Here is a 25,242-nt window from a genome sequence, read left to right as displayed (position 1 = left end):
GTAAATATTGATTGATTTGCGCAACAGTTATAGCGTCTACAACCTATGGGATAGATATACAGAATTTTTATTTATGCAGTTTTTTTACTAGTAATGGCAGTGGTCAGTGACTTATAGTGGGGGCCGCAACATTGTGGCAGACAAATTGGACACTAAGTGACACTTTTTGGGGACCAGTGACACTAACACAGTAATCAGTTCTAAAAATATATGCACTGTCACTGTACTAATGACACTGGCAGGGAAGAGGTTAACATCAGGAGCAATCAAAGGGTTAAATGTCTTCCTAGGGAGTGGTTGCTAACTGTGTGGGGGTGTTTTTACTGTGGGAAGGCAAAGATCCATGTTCCATGCCTTCCCTTCTCACAGAATGGCGATCTGTCCAATCCTAGTGGGAGTGGGTCGCCGGCAGTGCATGGGCATGCACCAGACCTGGAAATGCAAAACCACCTACAGGTAAGTGATTTTGCACAGGAGAGCCACCTTGCTGCCATATCTATACAGTATGCAGTCGGCAAGCAGTTAACTAATTTAAATTGCTATCATAATATATATTATTTAGTAGAGCATTTCAAGATATTTACTAAAACTAGAGCAGACAGAATCTGGAGCGGCTGTGGGTAGTAACTAATCAGCTTCCAGTTCAGTTCTGTTCAGTTTAGTAAGGCTTTGAACATAATCTAAGCTAGATGCTGATTGGTTACCATGCACAAATGCTTCAGATTATGTCTGCTCCAGTCTTAGTAATATCCCTCATTGTATTTAAATTGGTTGTAAACCCTTTTATATACCCACTGAAGTTACAAGCATCAGGTAATCTACAGACATGAAACAAACCCTCCTGCATAAAGTGTACCTGCTTATCTGCAGTCATCTCTTCTCTACAGCCTTTCAAAACACACAGACCAAAGACTTGTTCTCATCTCTAGAATGCAGGGGGTGGGGATCTGATGTCACACCCTGCCAAGCACAGAGGGGGAGCTGAGTGTAATCTGAGACTTGAGTGGAGGGAAATAACACCCCCCTCACATGCACAACAAGGCTGTCAATCACCTTCTGTGTGCTCTAGGGGGTTGGGCCATCTCCTGAGATTCTGAGGTGTTGAGGCAACCTGTCAGAAGTAATGCAGAGAGCAGAGAAAAGAGAGATCAGACAGAAAGCACACAGGTAAAAATTAAAGGTTAGCTATACATGTCTCACATTTCAGCCAATTGCTGCTGAATTGTCCAAAATTCAAGTGATGTGTAGACCTATCAACACCATGTGAAAAGTCGATTTAAAAAAATGGCTTATCTGGGTGGACAGTTATCATATGACTATTCATCTATTCAGGCAGACATCAGTGTTGTGGGTCGTGGGTCTGAATGCAATAGCTAGCAAAGGAGATTCCTCAAACCATGCTGTTTAGGATGGATGGTGGAATCAAATAATCTTCTCTTGTTCAGCCAATGATTTATCTATCTAAATGGGTATGGCTAGCAATGCAATGGCAGACAGCGCCCTAAACTAGGAAAATAGGCAAAAAAAAAAATGTTTTTTTTTTCATTTTGGATAAAGCAAGGACTGAGCCTCTTTCTGAGATTTGTTGTTTAGAAGTTAAAAAAAAAAAAATTGCTAGAAAATTACTTAGAACCTCCAAACATTATACTTTTTTTCTAACACCCTAGAGAATGAAATGGCTGTTGTTGCAATACTTTTTGTCACACCGTAATTGTGTAGCGGTCTTACAAGCGCACTTTTTTTAATAAAAAAATAAGACAACAGTAAAGTTAGCCCAATGGGCAGAGGTGACGTTTTGACACCGCTTCCGCCCTGCAATGGTATGGAGACGGGTGGGTGCCATCTTCCCCTCACTCGTCTCCATGCCACAGAGGTATGAGGAGCCAATCGCCTACGCCATTGCAGACAGCTTCGTTAAGCATCGGAGGTCACTGGAGAGTGGCCCCCCTCCCACCACCGATAAAAGTGACCTTGCGGCGAATCCGCTGCAGAGACCACTATTTTTAAAAACCGGACCGCTCGCTGAAAAGGAGGATACCAGAGTTATGGCAGCTAGCTGCTGCCATAACAAAGATATCCTTCTTCAAAGTGCCGATGTTTATTGGTGTGAGCTGGTTCTGAAAGTGGTTAATCCTGTGCTGTCTGCTGCATCCAACCGACTTCTGGGTATGTTACATCCCTGGTCCCTTGCTGCCTATTGTGGTCCCATCTGCTGACCCCTACATCACTACAAGGCACAGTTGCAATGTAGGGGCTGACAACCTCAGCATATGGGAAAGGGCAGAAGGGCACCAACACATCCCAGATGTGTGTCTGATACAGAATGCTCTGGCCAGGGGGAAGTCTGCAGAGAGTAGAGAGATAGATATTATGTATTTTCTTTCCCAGACATATTTTAGCAGTTTCACCTATCTTTATAATAAATATAATATTTATTTTTGTACTATCTGTTGCAAAGGTATATCAGGGGGCTTAAAAGGAAAGAAAATAGATACTATTCTGATAACTAGGCTAACATCAGCTGAAAACACAGCCCTGAGATGATTAGTGAACTTCCCGTTCAAAGGATTGGTGCTGCTGAACTAAATAATTATTCATAGAGTGCTGGGCAACAAAACTAGAACAGAACATGCTGAAGCCTAGAGATTAAAGGTTTGCAACAAATATTACATTACAAAGCTTCTTAAAACTGTGCCAGGTTATTGAGCTTTCAGATCAGAGAGATTCTGTTTGCATTGTGTATAATATAACAGAACAAAACAGTGCAAAGTAAGGTTCCCTGCATCCACCATTGTCTTCCATATGTTATATAAATCTGGGTTACTACTCAGTAAAATAATTTAAAGAGTCAGGCCACTTGAGGTAGAACTATAGTCAAAGAAAAAAAATATGATGCAGTCAGTCAAGTGTAATAACAAAGCATTTATTGGGCATCTTGTGTTCATCTTCCTTCGGCAAGGTGAAAATGCTTTTTGTTTTGGAGAGAAATCATTGCAGAATTTTAGTGGATTTAAAGTAAGTGACGAGTAAATCAAAGCTGAACTCCAGCTAACAGTTTTAGGGCTTGTTTACAGTTTTGTTTGACTAGGCAAAGCAATCTCGCGTAGATCGTTTTTCCAATGAAAACAGTGACTTGATATGGGGAACCTTAAGTCTGGCCCCTGACATCACCAAAGAGTCGTACTTAGAATCCAGTTAATATTCTGTGTCAGAGACAACAGACACACAACAAGATGATACAGACGATGGTCAGAGACTGCTGACATGGTGCAGGAAATGGTCAGAGACTGTGGACATAATGCAAGAGATGGTCAGAGACTGCAGACATAGTACAGGAGATGGTCAGAGACTGTGGGCATGGTGCAGGAGATGATCAGAGACTGTGGACAAAATACAAGAGATATTCAGAGACTGTGGACATGATACAGGAGATGTTCAGAGACTGTGGGACTAATATAAAAATTGCTTATGAACTGCAGACAGATACAAGAGATCAGAATCCGAATATGAATCAGAAAATGTATTGTCATTTTACAATAACAATCATAAAATTAAACATAGTTGTCAGAGACTGTGAAAGTGCTTCAGGAGAATATCAAAGACTGTAAACGTGATATAGGAGTTGTTAGAGACTGGAGGCATATTTCAGAAGACAGTCATAGACTAGAGACATATTACATGAGATTGCTAGAAATGATTGCTATAACAATGCAATAGGGAAACACAGATTGGGGCAAGGGACCAGAGGGGGCACACAAAAAGTGCCAAATGGCTGTATGCTACCCCCTAGGCTATAGGTTGGGCACCATGGCCTTAAACAGTTACAGCAACGGTTTATTTTCTTCTTTTGAAGGTATCAAACTTATACATAAAAACTGACAGTTGTAAGTACCATTGGCAGTGCTAACTGTCATGGTTGCAGGACAGGGTTGACCTGCATGGAAAGGTGGACAAAAAAAATAAAAAAAATAATTTGAAATATTTTTTTTTATTTTTATTTTATTAAAGACCCCCAATGGATAACTCAATATGTTGCCATACTACCTTCACCAGACTTGAAATCATAGAAAGCACCATACCTATTAGACTTCAAAAAAATTATTTGACTTTACCTTACATATGAATAATTAGGAACATAAAAGCTAAAAGAAAATCTTATTGGTTCAATCATATTTATTTATATAACAATGGAAAATCAGAAATACATACGCTTGTTACAATGAGGTGTTTGCTATTGTCTGTGCAATCAAGACGTAGAATGGAGGTCCAGTTACTGGCAACATTACTTGCATGTCATTTGACACATCAAGGGGCAGATCCACAGAGAGAGTACGCCGGCGTATCTACTGATACGCCGGCGTACTTTCAAATTTCCCGCGTCGTATCTTTAGTTTGAATCCTCAAACTAAGATACGACGGCTTTTGGGTTAGATCCGACAGGCGTACGGCTTCGTATGCCTTCGGATCTAAGATGCAATACTTCGGCGTCCGCAAATTAGCTATTTCCGACGATCCACGAACGTACGCGCGACCATCGCATTCTTTTACGTCGTCTCTAGTCGGCTTTTTCCGGCGTATAGTTAAAGCTGCTATTTTGCGGCGTATAGTTAGACTTGCCATGTTAAGTATGGCCGCCGTTTCCGCGTTTGGTTTGATTTTTTTATTTTTTTTTGCGTAAGTCGTCCATGAATCGGGATGGACATAATTCACGTCTAAGTTAAAAAAAATGATGTCCTTGCGACGTCATTTAGCGCAATGCACAGCGGGAAATTTAGGGATGCGCATGCGCAGTTCATTCGGCGCGGGGACGCGATTCATTTAAATAAAACACGCCCCCTAATCGCCGATTTGAATTCCGCCGCCAGAGATACTCTACGCCGCCGTAACTAACGGCGCGAAAACTTTGTGGATTCGAAGTCTGGCAAAGTAAGTTACAGCGGCGTAGCGTATCTCCCATACGCTGCGCCGGTGCAGATCTCTGTGGATCTGCCCCCAAGTCTTTTCTTCTGCTTTGACTTTAGGCTCAGTAATGCAGAGGATTTTGTTTCAATATTTTAATTATTTAGAGATCCAGTCCCATACCCCTAAATCATTAGGTAACTATTTGCTATTAATTAGGAATTTATGATCTATTACATAAAACGTGGCGGGCAATCAAAAAAAAAATTATAAAAGAAAACTAAAAACTACTAGAGTCTGCACATTTTATTTATTAATGACTTACACCTGCAAACCGGTTGCAAATAATTGGTAAGAGATCTGCCCATGTTCATTAATTACAAGGACCCGCTTTATTCTTTGTAATGGACTCATCTGAAAATATGATATTGCATATGCATAGAGAAGCCAAGGATACCGAGGCCTCCTGTTTGATTTCAAACTTGACAATCCACACATCCTCTTCCTACATAAACACACTCACTTAATGCAAACAGTGTCCAAGGGAGAAGAAAAAAGGTTATTATATTGTAAATAAAAGCCATGCTTTTATTTCCCACGCTTATTAACGCTAAACCATACATACTAAGCCACACCCACAATTGATAGGCCACACACAATTTCCCACAGGCCTCCATAATTTCTTTCACACCATCTCACATTATCCCAAACCAAAATGTCTACTCTCTAAAGCTGGCCATACACTATTGGTTTTCTAACAAATTCAGACAAAAAGTACCTTTGATAATTTTATGAACGTTGTTCAAAAGAACCGTACTTAACAAAACTGTAAGAAATTAATGGAGAACAATTTTACACCCAGCTCTTATGAATGACCTTGTCACTGTGGTCAAAAACTAAAGCCAATTTGACCCTGCTAACCATAAGAAAATCAAACAAACGTTATAATAAAAAATTTCAACCAAAATTTTCCGAATGTATGGCCAGCTTATGATTCTTCACGTTTAGTCACCACCAGTACAAGTAGACCATGGCAGCTTCCACTATGGACAGGTGGGAGATTCTTCATATACATAATCAAGAGCAATAATGTATGAGTACATAATAAAAAGTATAATAAACATACCTATAATGAGTTGTCCGAACAAAGGCTGAAAAACCAGAAAAGCGAGAACCACTGATTGAAGAAATGAAGCAGGTTTTGTCCATTTCATCTTGACCCCGTGTAGTGCATTACCTCAATGTTATCTGAAAGATGCAAGAAAAGTGAGATTGGAAAGTGTTCGCTGCCTCTGTGTCAATTTCAAGGAGAACAGTGACAAATGACATGATTAATTTAAAAGCATACATTTTACTCCAGCTGACATTCAATAAGAAAAAGCTGCACTCCACAATTTAGTACTTTACGGGAAATTATTGAATGGCAGAGAGACATCATAAAAGGAGAACACTTTGTCACAATGTGCTAAGTCAAGAGTTTTGATAATATAAATTTCACAAGCTCTGCAGATACATTACAAAAAAAAAACAAGCAGTCTCGTGATTGAAAGTTTCTGATTAAGAAAATGATGCCTGTTTTGCTCATAGCAAGTAATTAGATTATATCTTTCTATTAAAAAAAGGACATTTGAGTGCTCATTTAAAGCTGTACTCCAAGCCCAGAGCTTAATATACACAGATGTAATCTACAAAAGGATTTGTTTCTCTGTTCATCGAGTACTGAGATTTGCAAACTCCACACAGAAGTTCAGTTATATGTACAGGTCTCCTCTCTACCCCTACCCTGTGACTGGACAGTGAAAGAAGAAGCAGCAGACTGATGAGTTCATCTGTCTGGCCAGTGGTGGCTGGTGCTCCATTTTTTTTAGGGGGCTGCAAACAAACCCCCCACCACGCATTCTCCAGCCAGCCCCTCTTGCAAGCCCACTCGCCAGCCCCACTCGCCCACCAGCCCCACGATTACCCTATCCAGGTCCCGGGCGGCTTCTCCTCCCAGCCAATCCGGTCGCTTCTCCTCCTGGCCAATCCGGTCTCAGGACCTGCTTGCTATCCTGATTGGCCGTGAGGAGAAGCAGGAAGACAATAGCGAATGTTGATTTTCTATTGTCACAAGTGCACCCCGAGCTCACCTTTTTTAAGCTTATTAGAAGTCTGCATTCAGTGCCCTGCATGAAGGTTAGGGGTCTGCGCATAGAGATTAGGGGGAAGGCGCCCCTCACTGACAGGCCGCCACTGTGTCTGGCACTCTTCTCTCATCCTATCAGCATGTTCCTTGCATGTTAACAACTGATTGACTCCTATGACTGCTTCTCCCTCCTCCAGTTTGATCTCTGCTGTACAGGGTCTACAAGTAACACAGAAAATACAGGTACTTACACTGCTTGCATAAAAAAAGAAAATAAAAAACTGCGTATGACATAACACAGTGCTGCATTAAAGTATAAGTTAAAGCAAAACATTTTTTTTACATTTTGAATAAAGTGAAAATGGATTGGAACGGCTGCCAGTTTTTTTTTTTGCTGTCTGTGCTACTGTTAGGGAGATTCACCCTTTCTATGTGTCCTGTTTACAGTAAATTAAGTAAAAGAAAATGCAGAATTTTGGATTATCACCAGAAAAAGAATAGAGGAGAAATCTTCCAATGAAGACACCAGTTCCAATGTCTCTGGTGACAACCAAAGATTCCATCACTTTAAAGATAATTTCTCTCACTTCTTGTTTTAGCTATGGGACAGGCAGTGAAGGGTAATGTCTCCAATGGGAAAAAGATATCAAGAATGATAAACCCAAGTTTTGATTTACCTGAAGAAACTTAAAATGGAAGCTTGCATCCACTGAAGCTTAGCTATCCACCTTGTAAGCTTAACTTAAATCTGAATAGAAGACCATATTGTAGCCTTGCAGAGCTAAGAAACTGAAGCCCGGTGCTGAAAAACGCATGAAACACTAACACCAGTAGAGTTAACCTTGGCTGGAGTTGTAAAATCTACCTGATGATAGTGGAACAAGAATCCCAATGCCCTTTCAGTGGTCTTCAATAATGCCAAAATGACGAATTGATTAATGAAAACCATATGAGCAATGGCAAGCAACCTCTTTAGTATGTATAGGAGCAGGACAGAAATATGGTAAAACAAAATCCAGTTTAAGGTAGAAAGAAAAAGTCATATTTGGATGGAAAGGGGCCTTAGGCCAAAGGACATATTTGCCTTGTGTAAAAACCATGGCTGGCAATTCAGAAACCCGCGTAAAAGAAGTAATAGTGAGGAGATGACAACTTTACGAGTAAGGAAAGACAAAGTAATATCAGTAAGAGACTCAAGGGGGGGTCTCTGAATGACAGACAATATTAGGTTGAGATGGCATGGAGAAGATACCGGGGCGAAAATATGAGCGATACTAGGCATGAAGGCCTTCACCAAGAAGTGGGAGGTAACCATTTTTTGAAAACAAAATGCACACCAGACTGGAGAAAAGACAACATTTGTCTCACTGAATACTTCCTGAGATGAAAATACCCAACCTCATAGCAAGTATGCTTGCAATGGTAGACCATGCAAGAGGTTGACTTCCTACCTTTCAAGAGTGTAGGAATAATCATAGGTCAGGACCTGGGCTTCAACAGCAATGCCATTAAAGTAAAAAGAGGGTTGGTAGACCAAGCAAAAGGTAGGAAAAGGGTCTAAGGCCCCATGCACACGAGACGCTGGTAAACTCGAGTTCAGAGGCATTTGGACATTTTGTTCAACTGCCCCTGAACACATTTAATGTTATCCTATGTGTCCATGCACACATTCACGTTTTTTTGCGTTTTAAAGCAGTTGGGTTTAGGCTTGTTTTTTCAGACGAAAAATTTTGGGTTCAGACGCAAACGTTTTTGCGTTTCAAAGCTTTGGAAGGGTCTACAATGTCTTTGTTATGAACGCTGATAGCCGCAAACGCTGTAAAACGCCGCAAAATTTGCGGCAAAAACTGGCATTTTAAACGCCGGTTTTTGCATTTGCTTCTCGTGTGCATGTGGCCTAGATGATCCAGGAGGGTGCACATAGATTTTGGCAAGAGGTTGAAAATGACCAAGTACTACGTCCTTTTTGGCCAGTCTGGTGCAAATAGGATCACTGGAATGGCTTCCATCTAAATCCAGCAAAGGGGGATCCAAGAAGGATTTTCAGGGAAGGAAAACGAAAAGCCTAAATCAGGTTGAACTGAAGACATGCTGGGAAATGGATGGGTACTGCAGAGATATCCTTGCATCATTGGTTTGCCGTTGTACAATCATCTGAAGGTAGATGCATACCCCATTGGTTTCACAATAACATTATGGGGGAGATTTACTAAAACTGGCGCACACAGGATATGGTGCATCTGTGCATAGTAGCCAATCACCTTCTAACTTCAGCTTGTCCAATTAAGCTCTGACAATAAAACCTGGAAGCTAACTGGTTACTATGTACAGCTGCACCAGATTTTGTGTGTGCCAGTTTTAGTAAATCTTCCCCTATGTGTCCTTTGATGTATGATTAACCAAAAACAGCTGCAAGGAGACCACAATCAATATTAGGGACTAGTCCACTGTTTTGTGCCTGCCTTTTCTGGGCACAGCTTCCAGAGAGAAGTTTATCTTTAAAGGACTTAGTTTGATACAATCTTTTCCCATTTTTCACATTCCAAATTCTTATGCTGTCTAGAAAGTAAATGTTCTAGAGAAAATAGTATTGCTAAAGTAATTTGCTTGCATAGATAATTTTATATGGGTGCTCGCAATCTCAGTTTATGTATACAATTTTATTATTAGAAGCTGACACATTTAAGACACAATATAAGTGCATGTATCTACCGTAAATAGAAATTGGATTTTTAAATGAGATGACCAAAATTAATCAATTTTAATGATCTCTATAAAGCAAAAATAGCCTTTACCTAATTTACCAGCAATACCACAATAAAATATATAATAGCAACAAAATACAAACACACAAGTCCTAAAAATAAAAATAAATATGTAAGTGTGCTCAAGCACAGCCAGATTATGTTTCATTTTCCACTCTAAACTAAAAGCATTAAAGGCAAATGACTTTAAAATCACAGGGAGCCCAAAAGGAATAACTCCATCAACCTTGTTTATGAAGAAAATGTATACCAAAAAAATGGCGCCTTTTGGGGATAAGAACATATAAACCAACAGCTGCCCCCTTTAAAGTGAACAAATCACTAAACTGTGTAGAATTATAACGTCAAGAATATAGCGCTATACATGTTCATGTAAAAAAATGGCATAAAGAAAACACTGCATCAAACTTAAGTGTGCACATTAATGAAAAAATAAGCAAGCATAAAGTCCATAAGTGAATAAATCCCAACACCAGAACGGAATGCTCTGAGATAAAACTTCTTTATGCGGCAATGTTTGGGGAGCCTTATGCCTCTCTGAGATCGGAGCATGCCTATTGGGAGACTGAGCTGGACACAGTGCTAGATGATGCTGCATGGGATTGAGTGCATCTATATATTCACAAGGGTTCCTTGAATGTCCACACTCAGGAGAACGGTTACAAAATCAAAACAAGGTGATACAGAGCACAATAAATACTTCATAAATGTATCCCTGCAGTCTCAGACCAGTGCTGGAGGTGTAAGCAGGGCACTCTCCTCCATATCTGGTGGACATGCCCATTGATTCAACCATACTGGCGGAAAGTCCATGAAATGGCGACTGAAATTTCTTCGCTTTCTCTGGAATTCTCACCAGTGCAGTACCTCCTTCACCTCTCCAAAATATCCCGTAAAAAAATTATAGATCATTAGCTATGCATTTGATTAATGCCGCTAGCCTGTGTCTGCCTGTGCACTGCAAGTGAAAGTCACCCTCTTCTATAAAAGAATGGCTGGCACGGGTTAACCAGATAGCAGCGATGGAGGAGTTAATTTGCACCGCGCAGGACGGAACAGCTTGCTTTTCGGTAACAATGACACCCTGGCTTGAATACCGAAATCAGGACTTATGCCAGGATAACCCTTGATAGATGCTTTAAGGGTTGCTATACCTTTCACAACGCCTGGGGTCTACTGGGGAGGGCAGTTGGTGGCGATCCCACCCCCTCCTCACATCTTCCCCTTACAAAGCCCCCTCATTCATTCCCTCCCCCCTCTCCTCTACGCTCTATTCTTAATTTCTTACCTTTTTTTTTCTTTTCTTCTCTTTCTGATCGTTTTTTTAGCACTTCTAGAAGCGATTTTGAATACTGTTTTATGATGGTTTCCTTTCCAACGTAAATCAGGCAGGCCTGTAATTAACTGCAACGTATTCCTTTGACAATATTACTCCAGACGATTATAAATTTCTTTGTGGCCGTTCTATTAGCTATACATAGAGATGGCATTTGCTGGATCTTACGGTCACGAATTTAGAACTCTGGGCCAGATTCAGGTACAAATGCGGCGGCGTAACATTTGTCATTTACGTTACACCGCCGCAAGTTTTCAGCGCAAGTGCTTGATTCACAAAGAACTTGCCTGTAAACTTGTGGCGGCGTAGCGTAAAGCCGTCCGGCACAAGCGCGCCTAATTCAAATGGGGCGTGTATCATTTAAATTAGGCGCGTTCCCGCGCCGAACGGACTGCGCATGCTCCGTTTTGAAATTACCCGCCGTGCTTTGCGTGAAATGACGTCGCACAGACGTAATTTTTTTAACGGCGACGTGCGTTATGTCTTTTCCTATTCCCGGACGTCTTACACAAAAAAAAAAAATTGACGCGGGAACGACGGCCATACTTTAACATGGGCTGTCTAATTTTACACCACCTAAATAGCAATCACAACTTTACGACGGGAAAAGCCGACTAGCGACGACGTAAGAGAATGCGACGAACGCGCGTACCTTTGTGGATTGCCGTAAACAGCTAATTAGCATACCCGACACGGAAAACGGCACGAACTCCACCCAGCGGGCGCCGAAGTATTGCATCCTAAGATCCGAAGGCGTACAAAGTCGTACGCCTGTCGGATCTTAGCCAAATGCCGTTGTATCTTTGTTTGAGAATTCCAAATAAAGATACGACGCAGCAAATTTGAAAGTACGCCGGAGTATGAGCAGATACACCGGCGTACTTTTTCTGTGAATCTGGCCCTCTGTGTCTATCCCTAGTTGGAATCATTTACGTGTAACTTGGTTGTATGTATTTTGGTACTATTTGTATTACCTTTGAAAAACTTTCAATAAAAAATTTGTGGAAAAAAAAAACATCTACTGTAGATCTTCCACCACAAGTGCTCAGTATGAAGATGGCCACTCACCAGAGCTGTTTGACCCCTTTTTACAGGACAGTCAAAAAACGCTTTGGGAACACCAGATTGGTTCCGCTAATGGCATAAATCCACTCCAATGGCCACTCAGGAAGGGGCTAGAATGTAAAAAATGACTCCACAGGAAACATGGATAAAAGTCTCATAGTGTAGTAATTCTTTAATATGTTTTGCCGTGATTGGCTCTTCAGGAAGTCAATGAAGTCAATGAAGAGCCAATCACTGTGAAACATGTCGGAGCGGAGGATCCGTCATTTCCAGGTCCATATTAGATCACATCAGGCTTTACCTTTCAGAGCGAGACATGGGCCACCCCCAGGGATCAGCTGACTCACACAAGCTGTTTACACCTAGTGCCAGGCCAGGCACTATTACATGTGAGTGTAACTGCTATCATTGCTGCTGTTTTTACCTTATTAAATAATTACTACACTTTGAGACTTTTATCCGTGTCTCATGTGGAGTCTTTTTTTTACATTCTAGCCCCTTCCTAAGTGGCAATTGGAGTGGATTTATGCCATTAGCGGAACCAATCTGGTGTTCCCAAAGTGTTTTTAGACCGTCCTATAAAAAGGGTGAGTGGCCATCTTCATACTAAGCACTCGTGGTGGAAGATCTAGAAGTTTTATCTTAGAGCATTCCGTTCTGGTGTTGGGATTTATTCACTTATGGACTTTATGCTTGTTTATGAAGAGCCATGTGCAAAATACAGTTGTCCTAAGAAACCAATCTGTAACATTTGGTAGCTACTAAGTATAGTATAGTATAGTATAGTATAGTATAGTATAGTATAGTATAGGTATCAAGATTGCTGTTTGCCTTTGAAGTGATGCCTGGATAGTTTTTTTGAAAGAACCAAAAAAAAACTGTTGATCATGCCAAAAATCCAGTATCCTTTTGACGTCCTGTGCACTGATCTGAAATCCAAGACAGTGTTATAAGCCTTCCCAATTCTCATCTCTAAACTACACACCATAACCCTTCCACCTTATGTTCACATTTTGTAGCCCAAATCAGAAAAGTAGCCTAGGGAGTAAAGTGGATATAAACATATACCCAATGAAGTGATTAGCTTAAGGTGATACAAAAAAAGATAAGACATAGACTGTATAAATCTGCAGCCCTTGCTACTCTACAGCCTTCTAAACACATAGATCTAAGGCTATTTCTCAGCTCTAGCAGGCAATGGGCAGGAATATGAAATCACAGACATACAATGCACAGCTAGAGCACAGAGCTCACTGAAATATGAAATCTGAGTGGAAAGAATGGATACACCCCCTGTACACAGAAATATACACAGCTGAGGCTTTCAGTCACCTGCTGTGTGCTGGGATGCAGTTAAATTGAGAGATAGCAGGAGTGACTCATGTAGATATAGGAGAGGGAAGACACAGGTTCCTTTTAAAATTCATACCACAACAGTAGGACCAAGTATGAATTAAGGGGGGGGGGGGACCATGCTGTATTTTTTTGTGGGGTTCCCCCAATAACATTTGTATTAGACCCTTATCAAAGTAAAAGGGTCTGGTATAGATGAAGCAATCCAGGAGCTGTTATTTTAAAAAAAAACAGCATTTTAACCTACTTTTTTCTTTGTAAGGTCAGTCTTGCTATAGTAGGCTGTATATATTGCAAACATGCTGAACTTCATAGGCAGGGTCAGGGAATCCCTCAGGCATGTTATTTAATGTATTTTTTTTTTCATTTTTAATGTTTCACTATAACCACTTGGTGCCCACGCTATAGATGAAAGATGGCATGGATGTCCTTTCATGATCCCGCGCACCCTGCGGTACGTGGGCGGTGTGCTCCGTAATTGCAGAGTCCGAGGGCCAATGACAGCAGCCCTTTACCACGTGAACAGCTGTCAGCCAATGACAGCTGGTCATGGAAGTAAACAGAAGCCGGCTATTGGCTTTTTCTTCCTTCACCCTAACAGCGTGAGGCAAAAAGAAGAAATCCATTAACTGGATTCTGTTAGGCCCCGTACACACGGCCGAGGAACTCGACGTGCCAAACACATCGAGTTCCTCGGCGTGTTCAGTCCTGGAGCCGCCGAGGAGCTCAGCGGGCCGAGTTCTCCCATAGAACAACGAGGAAATAGAGAACATGTTCTCTATTTCCCCGCCGAGGTCCTCGTCGGCTTCCTCGGCCGAAAGCGTACACACGGCCGGGTTTCTCGGCGGAATTCAGCTTCCGACCGAGTTTCTGGCTGAATTCTGCCGAGAAACTCGGTCGTGTGTACGGGGCCTTACAGGGACATTGGTCCCCTCAGTGCCCACCAGTGCTGCTAATCAGTGCCTACTGATGCCGCTAATCAGTGTCCACCAGTGCCATCTACCAATGCCCATCAGTACTGTTAATCAGTGCTCACCTGTGCCACCTATCAGTGCCCATCAGTGCCTCATCATCAGTGCTGCCTATCACTGCCACCTACCAGTGTCTATCAGTGCCTATCAGTGCTACATATCAGTGCCGTCTATCAGTGCCACCTTTCAGTGCCCCCTATCAGTGCACATTAGTGCCACCTATCAGTGCCACCCATCAGTGTAGCCTCATCAGTGCCCCCTGATCATTGCCCACCAGTGGCGCCTTATCACTGCCACCTATCAGTGCCCATCAGTGCCACCTATCAGTGCCCATCAGTGCAGCCTATCAGTGCCCATCAGTGCAGCCTATCAGTGCCCATCAGTGAAGGAGAAAAATGACCTGTTTGCAAAATTTTATAACATACTTATAAAAAAAATGTTTTTTGTTTGTTTAGCAAAAAAATAAAAACCCAGTGGTGATTAAATGCAACCAAAAGAAAGCTCTATTTGTGTGATTTTTTTTAAATAAAAAATAGTAATTTTTGTACAGCATTGCATTACCATGTCATTCAAAGTGCAATAGCGCTGAAAGCTGAAAATTGGCCTGGGCAGGAAGGGGGTGAAAGTACCCGGTAAGCAAGTGGTTAAACACTACCAAAATTGCTGATTGCCTAGAATATTAGTTTAGGAAATGGCCATTACTGTTTTTTAACATTTGGATCCCATTGTCTTCAATGGGATTTGGATTCAGCACCAAAATGCTAATCATGTTCACGTAACCTACCCTGAACCAAACCCAAGTATGTTCATATCATCATTAATCAATAGTATTTGTGTTCTTTTATTTGTGTTAGTAAAATTACTACAAATAGTGAAAGAGCCCATTATAAACAGCCCCATTGTTTGGTTTAGCAGTGTTAAAATGTAATTAAACCTGCATTATATTTTGCATTGTCGTGTTACTGCAATACATCTTACCTCAATTAATTGTTTTATATTTGAAATAGTCAGTTCGGTTAGTATCATGCATGTTTAGGACAATTAGCTTCAGAGTATTTACCATCTCCAGGTAAATCATTTTCCGCTAATATTACAGCCTTTGAACGTTGCTTCTCTTGTGTGCTTTTGGCAACGGTAATTTACAGAATCAACAACAATAGGAACTAGAATGAAATGTAATTAACTTGTTTTTTGCCAGCTTGAAACCATGAACTAACTGCATGATGTACGTAACAACGAAAGGCATACACAAAAAAGTCACAAAGCAAAGTACTGCAGGCTAATAAATGCTTAAAATAATTATATTTAAGGATATAACTTCTGGCTTTTAAGGCTAGGGAGGATTAAGTAAATCAGAGCCGAGAGTACAAATGGAGAGGAAACATTTAGATTTGATTTAGGACTGCCTGAAATCTCAGTGATATGTATATGTCAAGCTGTGATGTATTAAAAGCGAAACAAGCTTAGATACAAAAGTGGAATTTATTGCCTGAGAAGGCACAACACATCAATGGAGCCCAAGAGCTAAACAAGCCCAGTAATTCACAATTGCTCCAGTATTTGTAGAGAGATTCTAACTTTCAGACAGTGCACATTACATAATAAATATGAGTTATCAACAGTAAAACATCTAAAGGCATTAAAGGGAACCTAATACTTATGCCCCGTACACACGATCCGAAAATCGTACGAAAAACTCTGCTTTCGAATTGATTGTACGATAACCGGATCGTTAGTACAGAGCTTTCGAGAGCCGATCAGGACAGTTCATCCGATATTATTCTATCGGACATGCATGGAAATGTTTTTCATACTGTCTGATGCCAGATCGTACTATTTTCATTTAATCAGTACAGCTGTTGTTCGAAAATGCAATACAAATGCATTACAACACATGACATTACTTCCGAACTTTTATTCTGTTGTACGAGAATTTTCGTGACTTAGTAAACTCATCAGATTCTACATGAGATTAGCATGCGGAAAAAAAAAGGACGATTATTTGTCAGATAATCGGATCGTGTGTATTGCGCATAAGAACAGAATTAATTGAATTTATTGTAGCCTACCAATCCTTAAAGTGATTTTAACCATTTAAGGACTGCCCCACATACAGTTACTTAAGCGCAAAATTGCGTACCTGTACAATATAGCTATTCTTGGCTTTGGGGTGGATGTGCGTGCCGCCTGAGCTGCGTACCCACTGTAATTGGACACAGCGGGAGCCAATCAGCGGGTTCCGGCAGCAGACCGCCATTCTGTGAGGGAGGAAAATGGAGATCTTGAGTTTCTGCTAAGAGTAAACACAGATCTCTGTTTTCCTCGCTATGATTGGACACATCGGGAGCCAATAAGTGGGTCTGCTTGAACCCGCTGATCATTCGGGACACAGGCAGAACGGCGGTCTGCCTGTGTAAGCAAGGCAGGTTGCCGTTCTGTGAGAAGGGAAGGCATGGATCCTGTGTTCCTACAAAGCAGGAACATGGATCTATGCCTTCCCACAGGAAAAGCACCCCCCCACAATTAGCAAGCATTCCCTAGGACAGGGACATGCAATTAGCTGACCTCCAGCTGTTGCAAAACTACAGGTCCCATCATGCCTCTGCCTCTGGGTGTCATACTTGTGGCTGTCAGAGTCTTGCAATGCCTCATGGGACTTGTAGTTCTGCAACAGCTGGAGGTCCGCTAATTGCATATCTCTGCCCTAGGAGCACACTTAATCCTTTGATCACTCCTGATGTTAATCCCTTCATAGCCAATGTCATTTATACAGCGACAGTCCATTTTTTTAGCACTGGTTACTGAATTGGTATTACTGGTCCCCAAAAAATTTCAATAAGTGTCAGATTTGTCCACCGCAATGTCGCTGTCCCACTAAAAATCGCTGATCGGCACCATTACTAGTAAGAACAATTAAAAAATAAAAAGTCCAACAAAAATATCCCATGGTTTGTAGATGCTATAGCTTTTTCACAAACCAATCAATATATGCTTATTCAGATTTTTTTTTTTACCAAAAATATGTAGCAGAATACATATTGTTTGAAATTGATGAAGAAAATAGATTTTTTTCCATTTTTTTTTATTGGACGTGTTTTATAGCAGAAAGTAAAAATATTTTTTTTTAAAAAATTGTCAGCCTTTTATTGTTTATAGCGCAAAAAATAAAAACCACAGGTGACACCCTAGGACAGGAACTTTATTACAAGCAGAATTACCAAGTGAAAATAAAAGGAGAAAATCCTGTAATAATAAATCTAATGCAGCCACGACATCCAATAACTGGTAAGCTACAATATGTTTTTTTTTTTTTTTAACTATACATGTTTACAGACCTACAAATACTTATGTTTACTAAACACACACGTGTGAACTAATCAATCCCCAGAGCAGTTTGGGACACTTGTTCCCTTGCCCTGCCACTATATTTTCTGTAAGTATTGAAATATCTGTTGATTCTGCAATAAATACAATAACATTGTAATTATCTGTGAAATCTCAATCAATATTATCAGCCCTCCCAGATATTTTCTGTGAACTACAAATCCTCCCACCCTCTATGTAATGGAGATGAGAAGAAGGTATTTGTAGTCTAAATCAGAAGAAGGTATTTGTAGTCTAAATCAGGAGAGTAGCCAATGGGGACAATGCTGCTCTACTGTGGATGCAGTACATTGAGTAAGTGTTATCATTCCTGGACAGGAAGTGTGTTACTGGCAGGATCAATAAATAAAAATAAAGGACAAAAAGCCTGAAAAGGGAAAGTAATGCAGCCACCACATTTTAAGGCTGGTAAAATGTAGTGTATTAGATTTTTGTTCTGGGGTTTACATATTCTGTAATGTAATTCAAGTTTACTTGGAAGTTACCTCAAACCCATGTGAATAATGCTATGTAAATAATGTAGACATAGCAAAACAGTTGAATTGCATCCAATGCACTAAACAGAAAGAAATAATTTGCTCAGTTTAAAATTTGTGTAGTAGAAAAGTTCAGGAGGGGTGTTCTCACCAAATGTACAAAACAACAAACTCCACTTTTGAATACATTTTTGTTTTAATTGTTTTGTGAATCAAACCCATATTCTTTATCAAATTATTAATGCAGTAGTATGACTATTTAACCATAGCATAAAACCATTCATATAAAGACGTTATCATGGGCATGCAACCTGCTCAATTTTACTAAGTGGCTATTTGAAATGTAGACTATATTATAACTGAAAACAAGAATCTTTTCTTAAACATTTCATTAAACTCCCTGACGGTAATCCCAAGTCTGGCTCGGGGTGGAATTCCAGTACCATTAGCGGTATCCATGAGCCAGACTCGGGATCGCATCGCAGTATCCAGGCAGGGAGTTACTTACCTGGATCCTGCGATGTCTCCCCGCTATGTTAGCGAGCTGTCTCCTCGCTCGATTCACACAGTGCCCGCGTGCCACCGAGCTATGTTCCCTGCGATGTTACAAAGCACGGGGGCAGGGATCGGCACCAAATTAAAAAAAATATGAACAAAATACAAATACAGTATACTGTAATATTACAGATTACAGTACTGTATAAAATAACTACACGCCCCCTTTGTCCATAGTGATCTGTCCAGTGTCCTGCATGCACTTTTATATTATAAATACTGTTCTTTCTGCCTGGAAACGGGAGATTGTCCATAGCAAACAAAAAGTGTCCCTTTATGTCAAAAGTGGTTTCAGACCAGCTAGAAAACAGCAATAATAAATGAGGCCTCGTACACACGACCAGTTTCCTTGGCAGAATCCATCAAGAAACTTGGTGGGAGAGCTTTTTTGCAGAGGAAACCGGTCACGTGTACATTTTTCATAGAGGAAACTGTCGAGGAATTTGACGAGCAAAAAAGAGAGCAAGTTCTCTATTTCCTCGATGGGAGTCTCAAATTGGCTTGTCGAGTTCCTCGCCGGGCTGGTTTCCGACGAGAAACTCGAGCGTGTGTATGCTAAGAAACCCGCGCTTGCTCAGATTAAAGTATGAGACGGGAGTTAAAGTAGCATTTGTAATGGAGATAACACATTTTTAAAGCTGTAACAGACTGAAAAGTGCAAATTGTCTCTTACCAAACTTTTATTTAACACGCAAACACATGAAATTAGCAAAACCAGCCCCAAGAGTTGTGCCAGTGGAATCGAACTTCCCCTGCCGTTGTATGTGTTGTAGGTCACCGCGTTTAAGAACGAGGAGATTTTGTCTTGACCGTGTGTACGCAAAGCAAGCTTGTCGAGTTCCTCGTCAAGCCTAACAAGGAACACGACGAGGAAAATGATGTGCTTCGCCCTATGAGTAACTCGGTCGTGTGTACGAGGCCTTTAGAATCACTTGCAGAATTGAGCGATAGTGATTTGTGGGGAAATTCGTCATCAAACAATAAAAGTAATTACAGCAACAATTCTGCAACTGAGCAAATTTCAGTGTTTTTGATTTGATTACATTATTGAATATTTTTTATTATTATTATATTATTTGTTATAATTATTTATAGTTATTTATTATATTATAATTAATGATTTTGTGTTTCAAACTTTATCATACTCCGATTGTTTTTACTAGACTCTTGTTTGGACAGATTTAAGTGAGTTATTTCTAAGAATTACAGGCCTACAATATAAAAGGCCAAATTTCCATGCAAAACAATTCAGCATTAGCATCAAAAACCTGACATAATCATACCGCCAGGGAGGTTTAAAAGGTAATTAAAATCAAATATACTATAGAAAGCTAATGGCAGTTCTTATTCAGAGTTCTGTCATTGTATTAGTAAACCTATTGTAATGCAGATTAGTTTATAAAAAATATTTCTCTAAATAGGCTATAAGAATGAAAACCAACAATTTATTCAGGTAGACATTAGAATGTAGGGGGGCCCTATTTTATTGACAGACGTTGAAGCAGTTAGGGTGGTTGCATATCACAGAATCAAGAGACAAGAGTTTCCTGTCCTATCTAGATGTAGTGCCAAAAGCCTATACTAAGGCTTACCTGTATGTAAAAAGAATATCACCTAAACCTGTACAGTTTAGGTGATATTCCCCTTGCTTGCAGCTGCTGACTTCAGCGACGCATGCGCTCTGAGTTACCGGCTGAAAGGTCTGGCAGAAGCCGGGCCTTGCCGGAAAGAATAGGTAGATAGCCTTCTGAGACAGGGATCAGCAATGTTAGCCTCTTTTTTCACACTGTGAAGCTTTCCGTTGCCATCCTGGCGGTATGATTATGTCAGATTTTTGCGTCTCAAAGCGGTACATTGTTTTGTATAGAAATTTGGCATGTTATATTGTAGGCCTGTAATTCTTAGTAATAACACACTTAAATCTGTGCAAACAAGAGTCTAGTAGACATCCCAGGTATGATAAAATTTGAAACACAAATTCATAAATTATAATATAATAAATAAATGTAAATAATTATAAAAAATTATTATATAATAATAATAATACAATCAATTTCCTCACTCTTCTGCAAGTGTTCTAATTTACTATCACTGTTTTCTAGCTGACGTAAAGGGACACTTTTTGGTTGCCAGGGACAATCTCAAGTTTCCAGGCAGAAAGAAAAGTATATACAATATAAAAGTGCATGCAGGGCCATGGACAAAGCATTAGTGACAGTGTACTGTATGATATGGAAAATACACATAATAGAGGAGCTGCTCGCCCCGAAATTGCATGAAAGAGAAAGGTTCCCCAGTTGGGCTTTTAGGCAGCGATGTAAAAAATTGGAATAGGTTGTAGATGTAAAAAATAGTATTTATTACCGAGAATCTCGGATACCACAATGAGTAAAAGATGTTGTATATAAGACAAGTACAATAGTAAAAAATCACATTCCTTGATGCAGTAAACATAAATCGTTATACATATCATAATTTCATGTTAGTGTACAATGTTGAGCCCCAAAATAATAATAATAATAATAATACAATTCATTTCCTTACTCGTTTGCAAGTGTTCTAATTTACTATCACTGTTTTCTAGCTGACATAAAGGGACACTTTTTGGTTGCCAGGGACAATCTCAAGTTTCCAGGCAGAAAGAACAGTATATACAATATAAAAGTGCATGCAGGGCACTGGACAAAGCATTAGTGACAAAAAGAATGTGAAATTATTTGATACACTATTGTAATCTGTAAGATTACAGTGTACTGTATGTGTTATGTTCTGTGTACTTTTTGAATTTGCCGCCAGGCTCGACGAGTAGCAACACTCACAAGGAACGGAGCCCGGCACACAGAGCAACCGGTGGAGGACACAGCCTGCAGACACAGCAGGGGGACATCGCAGGATCCTGGGGACAAGGTACGTTTACTGCACCAGGAGTGTGGCTCGGGGTTACCACTAATTGTACTGAAATGTAACCCCGAGCCACACTGGGGAATACCGCCAGGGAGGTTAATAATGGTTTGATATTATAAAATACTTTTAACATGAAATAAAATAGTGAAAAAGTAATACCTCAGAATCTATATAAGGCCCCGTACACACGTCCGAGGAACTCGACGGGCAAAACTCATCGTTTTGCTCGTCAAGTTCTGTGTGAGGCCACCGAGGATCTCGGCGAGCCAACTTTCCTCATTGAACAACGAGGAAATAGAGAACATGTTCTCTATTTGGCTCGACGAGGAACTCGTCGGCTTCCTCGGCCGAAAGTGTACACACGCCGGGTTTCTCGGCAGAATTCAGCTCCGATCAAGTTTCCTACCTGAATTCTGCCGAGAAACTCGGTCGTGTGTACGGGGCCTAAGGCTGAATTATTGCTGTAACTAGGAATGGGTTTTCATGGTTGCTCTGAAGTTAGCACAGTGCTGTCAGTAACATGACTTTGTTTTTGTTGCTTTACTGTGACTTTGTTTTTATTTTTCTCAGTTTTATTTTCAGAGTGTGTGTACATCCATTACCTGTTATAGTTTGCACACATAAAGTGGGTATAATGGCTTTGACCTTGGGTGTCCCTTTTGTGGTATTGTGGGTAAGACAGTGACTAATAGGAATCAGTCCTGCCTGGACTTGCACTAACCAGACTCTAACTTCTACAGTTTATCATAAATGCTGCTGCAAGACCTATCTATCACTCTCACCATGCCTCACCTGCTGCCCCTCTATGTCAATCTCTTTACTTGTTTCCAGTCAACCTGAGAATAAAATGTAAGTTACTGTTCTTTGCTTTCAAATCTTTTCACGGCTCATGTCCCATTTATATTTCTGATCACATATACCAGTATAACCCAAGCCGACCTTTTTGCTTCTTTACTGATTTGCTAATGTTCTCTACACTGATGACAAGCTACAGATTTCTCCCGAGAAACTCTCCATTTTCTGGAACTATTTTCCTTATATTAGACTTGCTCCCACCAACAATTTTAAACAAATCCTTCTATTCAAAATCTGTCTACTGATCTATTGGGTCATCATAAACTATTGATTACCCAGCACCAACTCCAAAAGCCTTGAAACGCAACCATTTCTCTTTGCTGCTGTATGAGGTGCTAATCATTCTCTAATTGCTATGTCATGATTGCACTTGTTTTGCCTAAAATTTGGAATTTGCACCGTCCTTTTTATTAATGCAAATGGTTCCATAATATCTCAAAAAATATTCACATGACTCAGCGAATATGGTAGTGTTTCTATTATAAGAGATTATGAAGGTAAAAGGTAACGAGGTAGCTTTAAGCAGCAAGGAACAAGGATATTCTGAAACTATGTCTGGATGAAAGTATTAGTATCCTATAGAAGCAATGTGATCTTAAAAAATATACTGAGAGAAATATAAAGGCCATTGATGTGACCTCCTCTTGAGGTCATTATTAGTTGCCTATATGTCTCTAGCTTTGATACTATACTGACCCCAAACCTGAATATTCTGAAGTCAGACCTCCTGATTTGTAAAGCTGTTCTTGGCAAGTATCGTATAAATTACTAAATCCCCTTGATTAACATGACAGCCAGAGAGCCAACATTTTCAAAAGTGAAGGCTAGAAACTGCATCCCACATGCCTCACAGTACAGGTTTGCTTTAATTGTCTTGTACAGGTTTGGAGTTATGTCTTTTTTTAACCACTTAAGGACCCCTTCACGCCGATATACGTCGGCAGAAGGGTACGTTGCCTTTAAGAGCCCAGCCGCGGTGGCGCGCTCACGACCCGGTCCGAAGCTCCGTGACCGCGCCCGCGGGACCCGCAAACCCGATCGCCGCCGTTGTCTCGCGATCGATCACAGGAGCTCAAGAACAGGGAGAGGTGTGTGTAAACACACCTTCCTTCTTTCTTCTGTGTGGCAGTGACACTGATCGTCTGTTCCCTGATATAGGGAACGATGGTCAGTGACGTCACGCCTACAGCCACGCCCCCCTACATTAAGAATCACTCCCTTAGGGCACACTTAACCCCTTAGCGCCCCCTAGTGGTTAACCCCTTCACTGCCATTGTCATTTTCACAGTAATCAGTGCATTTGTATAAAACTTTTCACTGTGAAAATGACAATGGTCCCAAAAATGTGTCAAAAGTGTCCGATGTGTCCGCCATAATGTTGCAGTCACGCTGATAACCGCCATTACTAGTAAAACAATATTAATAAAAATGCCATAAAACTATCCCCTGCGATTTTTTTTTACCAAAAATAGGTAGAAGAATATGTATCAGCCTAAACCGAGAATAAATAATGTTTTTTTATATATTTTTGGGGGATATTTATTATAGTAAAAATGATTGAATTTTTTTTAAAATTGTCGCTCTTTTTTTGTTTAAAGCGCAAAAAATAAAAACCGCAGAGGTGATCAAATACCACCAAAAGAAATCTCTACTTGTGGAAAAAAAAGAAGGCCAATTTTGTTTGGGAGCCACGTCACACGCGCAATTGTCAGTTAAAGCGACGCAGTGCCGAATCGCAAAAAAGGGCAAGGTCCTTAACCTGCATATTGGTCCGGGTCTTAAGTGGTTAACAAAAGTTTTATTAATAAACATTGCAACATATACTGCCAGCATTAGGATGGTTACAGTTTGTAATAAACAGACATAAGGTAAAAAAAAAAAAAAAAAAGGATAAATTATAATAAAAAAAAGAGCAGAGCATGCAAGGAAAAGTCCAAAAGCCATCTTTTGGGGTATTAAGGATATCATTTCATGCCTCCGGGTCCAAAAGACCAAATGTTGAATCTGAGATGTCTGAATGAGGGCATGCATAGTCCAGTGCCCCCCCAATGGGAGAGGGTAAAACAGCAAAAAAAGGGGGGATTCAAAGATAACATAAACAGCAATATTATAAAAATAACCATCCGAACCAGGGCAATATTTGTCAGCCCGATAGAGTTATGTCTTTCTTTCAATTAAATGCTTTTTACTTTTGCTTTTTATGCTGAAAAAACGATACTCGCATGGGATGGATCATTGCACAGACTACTAAACAAAAGCAATGTCTATAGTTGTACGTGGTAACAGGCAAAAAAATAAATACATATTTCTGTAGATAGTTTAAATCCTGTGGCAGCATATTGGAAAAAGAAAAGCTGATGACTTCAATGTCCTGACATTTAAGAACACAAATTTGGAAAAGTGGAGTTTGGGGGTACATAGGGACACCGTTATCAAGTTGACCAGACTTGCTCTCCCTATGAGGAGGTCACTTTGTGGTCATAAAGTGTTCTTGGCAGAATGCCATTAAAGTAAATCGAGACTTTTTTTTTAAAGTGAAACTAATGTTCTGCTG

At 40.3% G+C, this 25,242-nt stretch overlaps 1 protein-coding gene across 1 annotated transcript in view; it reads right to left on the bottom strand.

Annotated features, from left to right (window-relative positions):
- ROBO1 (roundabout guidance receptor 1) overlaps positions 1-25,242 on the bottom strand; it is a 1,468,549-nt gene that overhangs the window by 1,233,910 nt on the left and 209,397 nt on the right. Inside the window, exon 2 of the mRNA XM_040338766.1 lies at positions 6,026-6,147. Within this exon, the coding sequence (XP_040194700.1) occupies positions 6,026-6,113 (88 nt within the window). The 5' untranslated portion in view covers positions 6,114-6,147. The remainder of the gene's footprint in view (positions 1-6,025; positions 6,148-25,242) is intronic.

Source organism: Rana temporaria, chromosome 2 (genome assembly GCF_905171775.1).
Source record: "Rana temporaria chromosome 2, aRanTem1.1, whole genome shotgun sequence".
Classification (NCBI taxonomy): Eukaryota; Metazoa; Chordata; class Amphibia; order Anura; family Ranidae; genus Rana; species Rana temporaria.
This window is presented reverse-complemented; position numbering and strand designations above follow the sequence as displayed.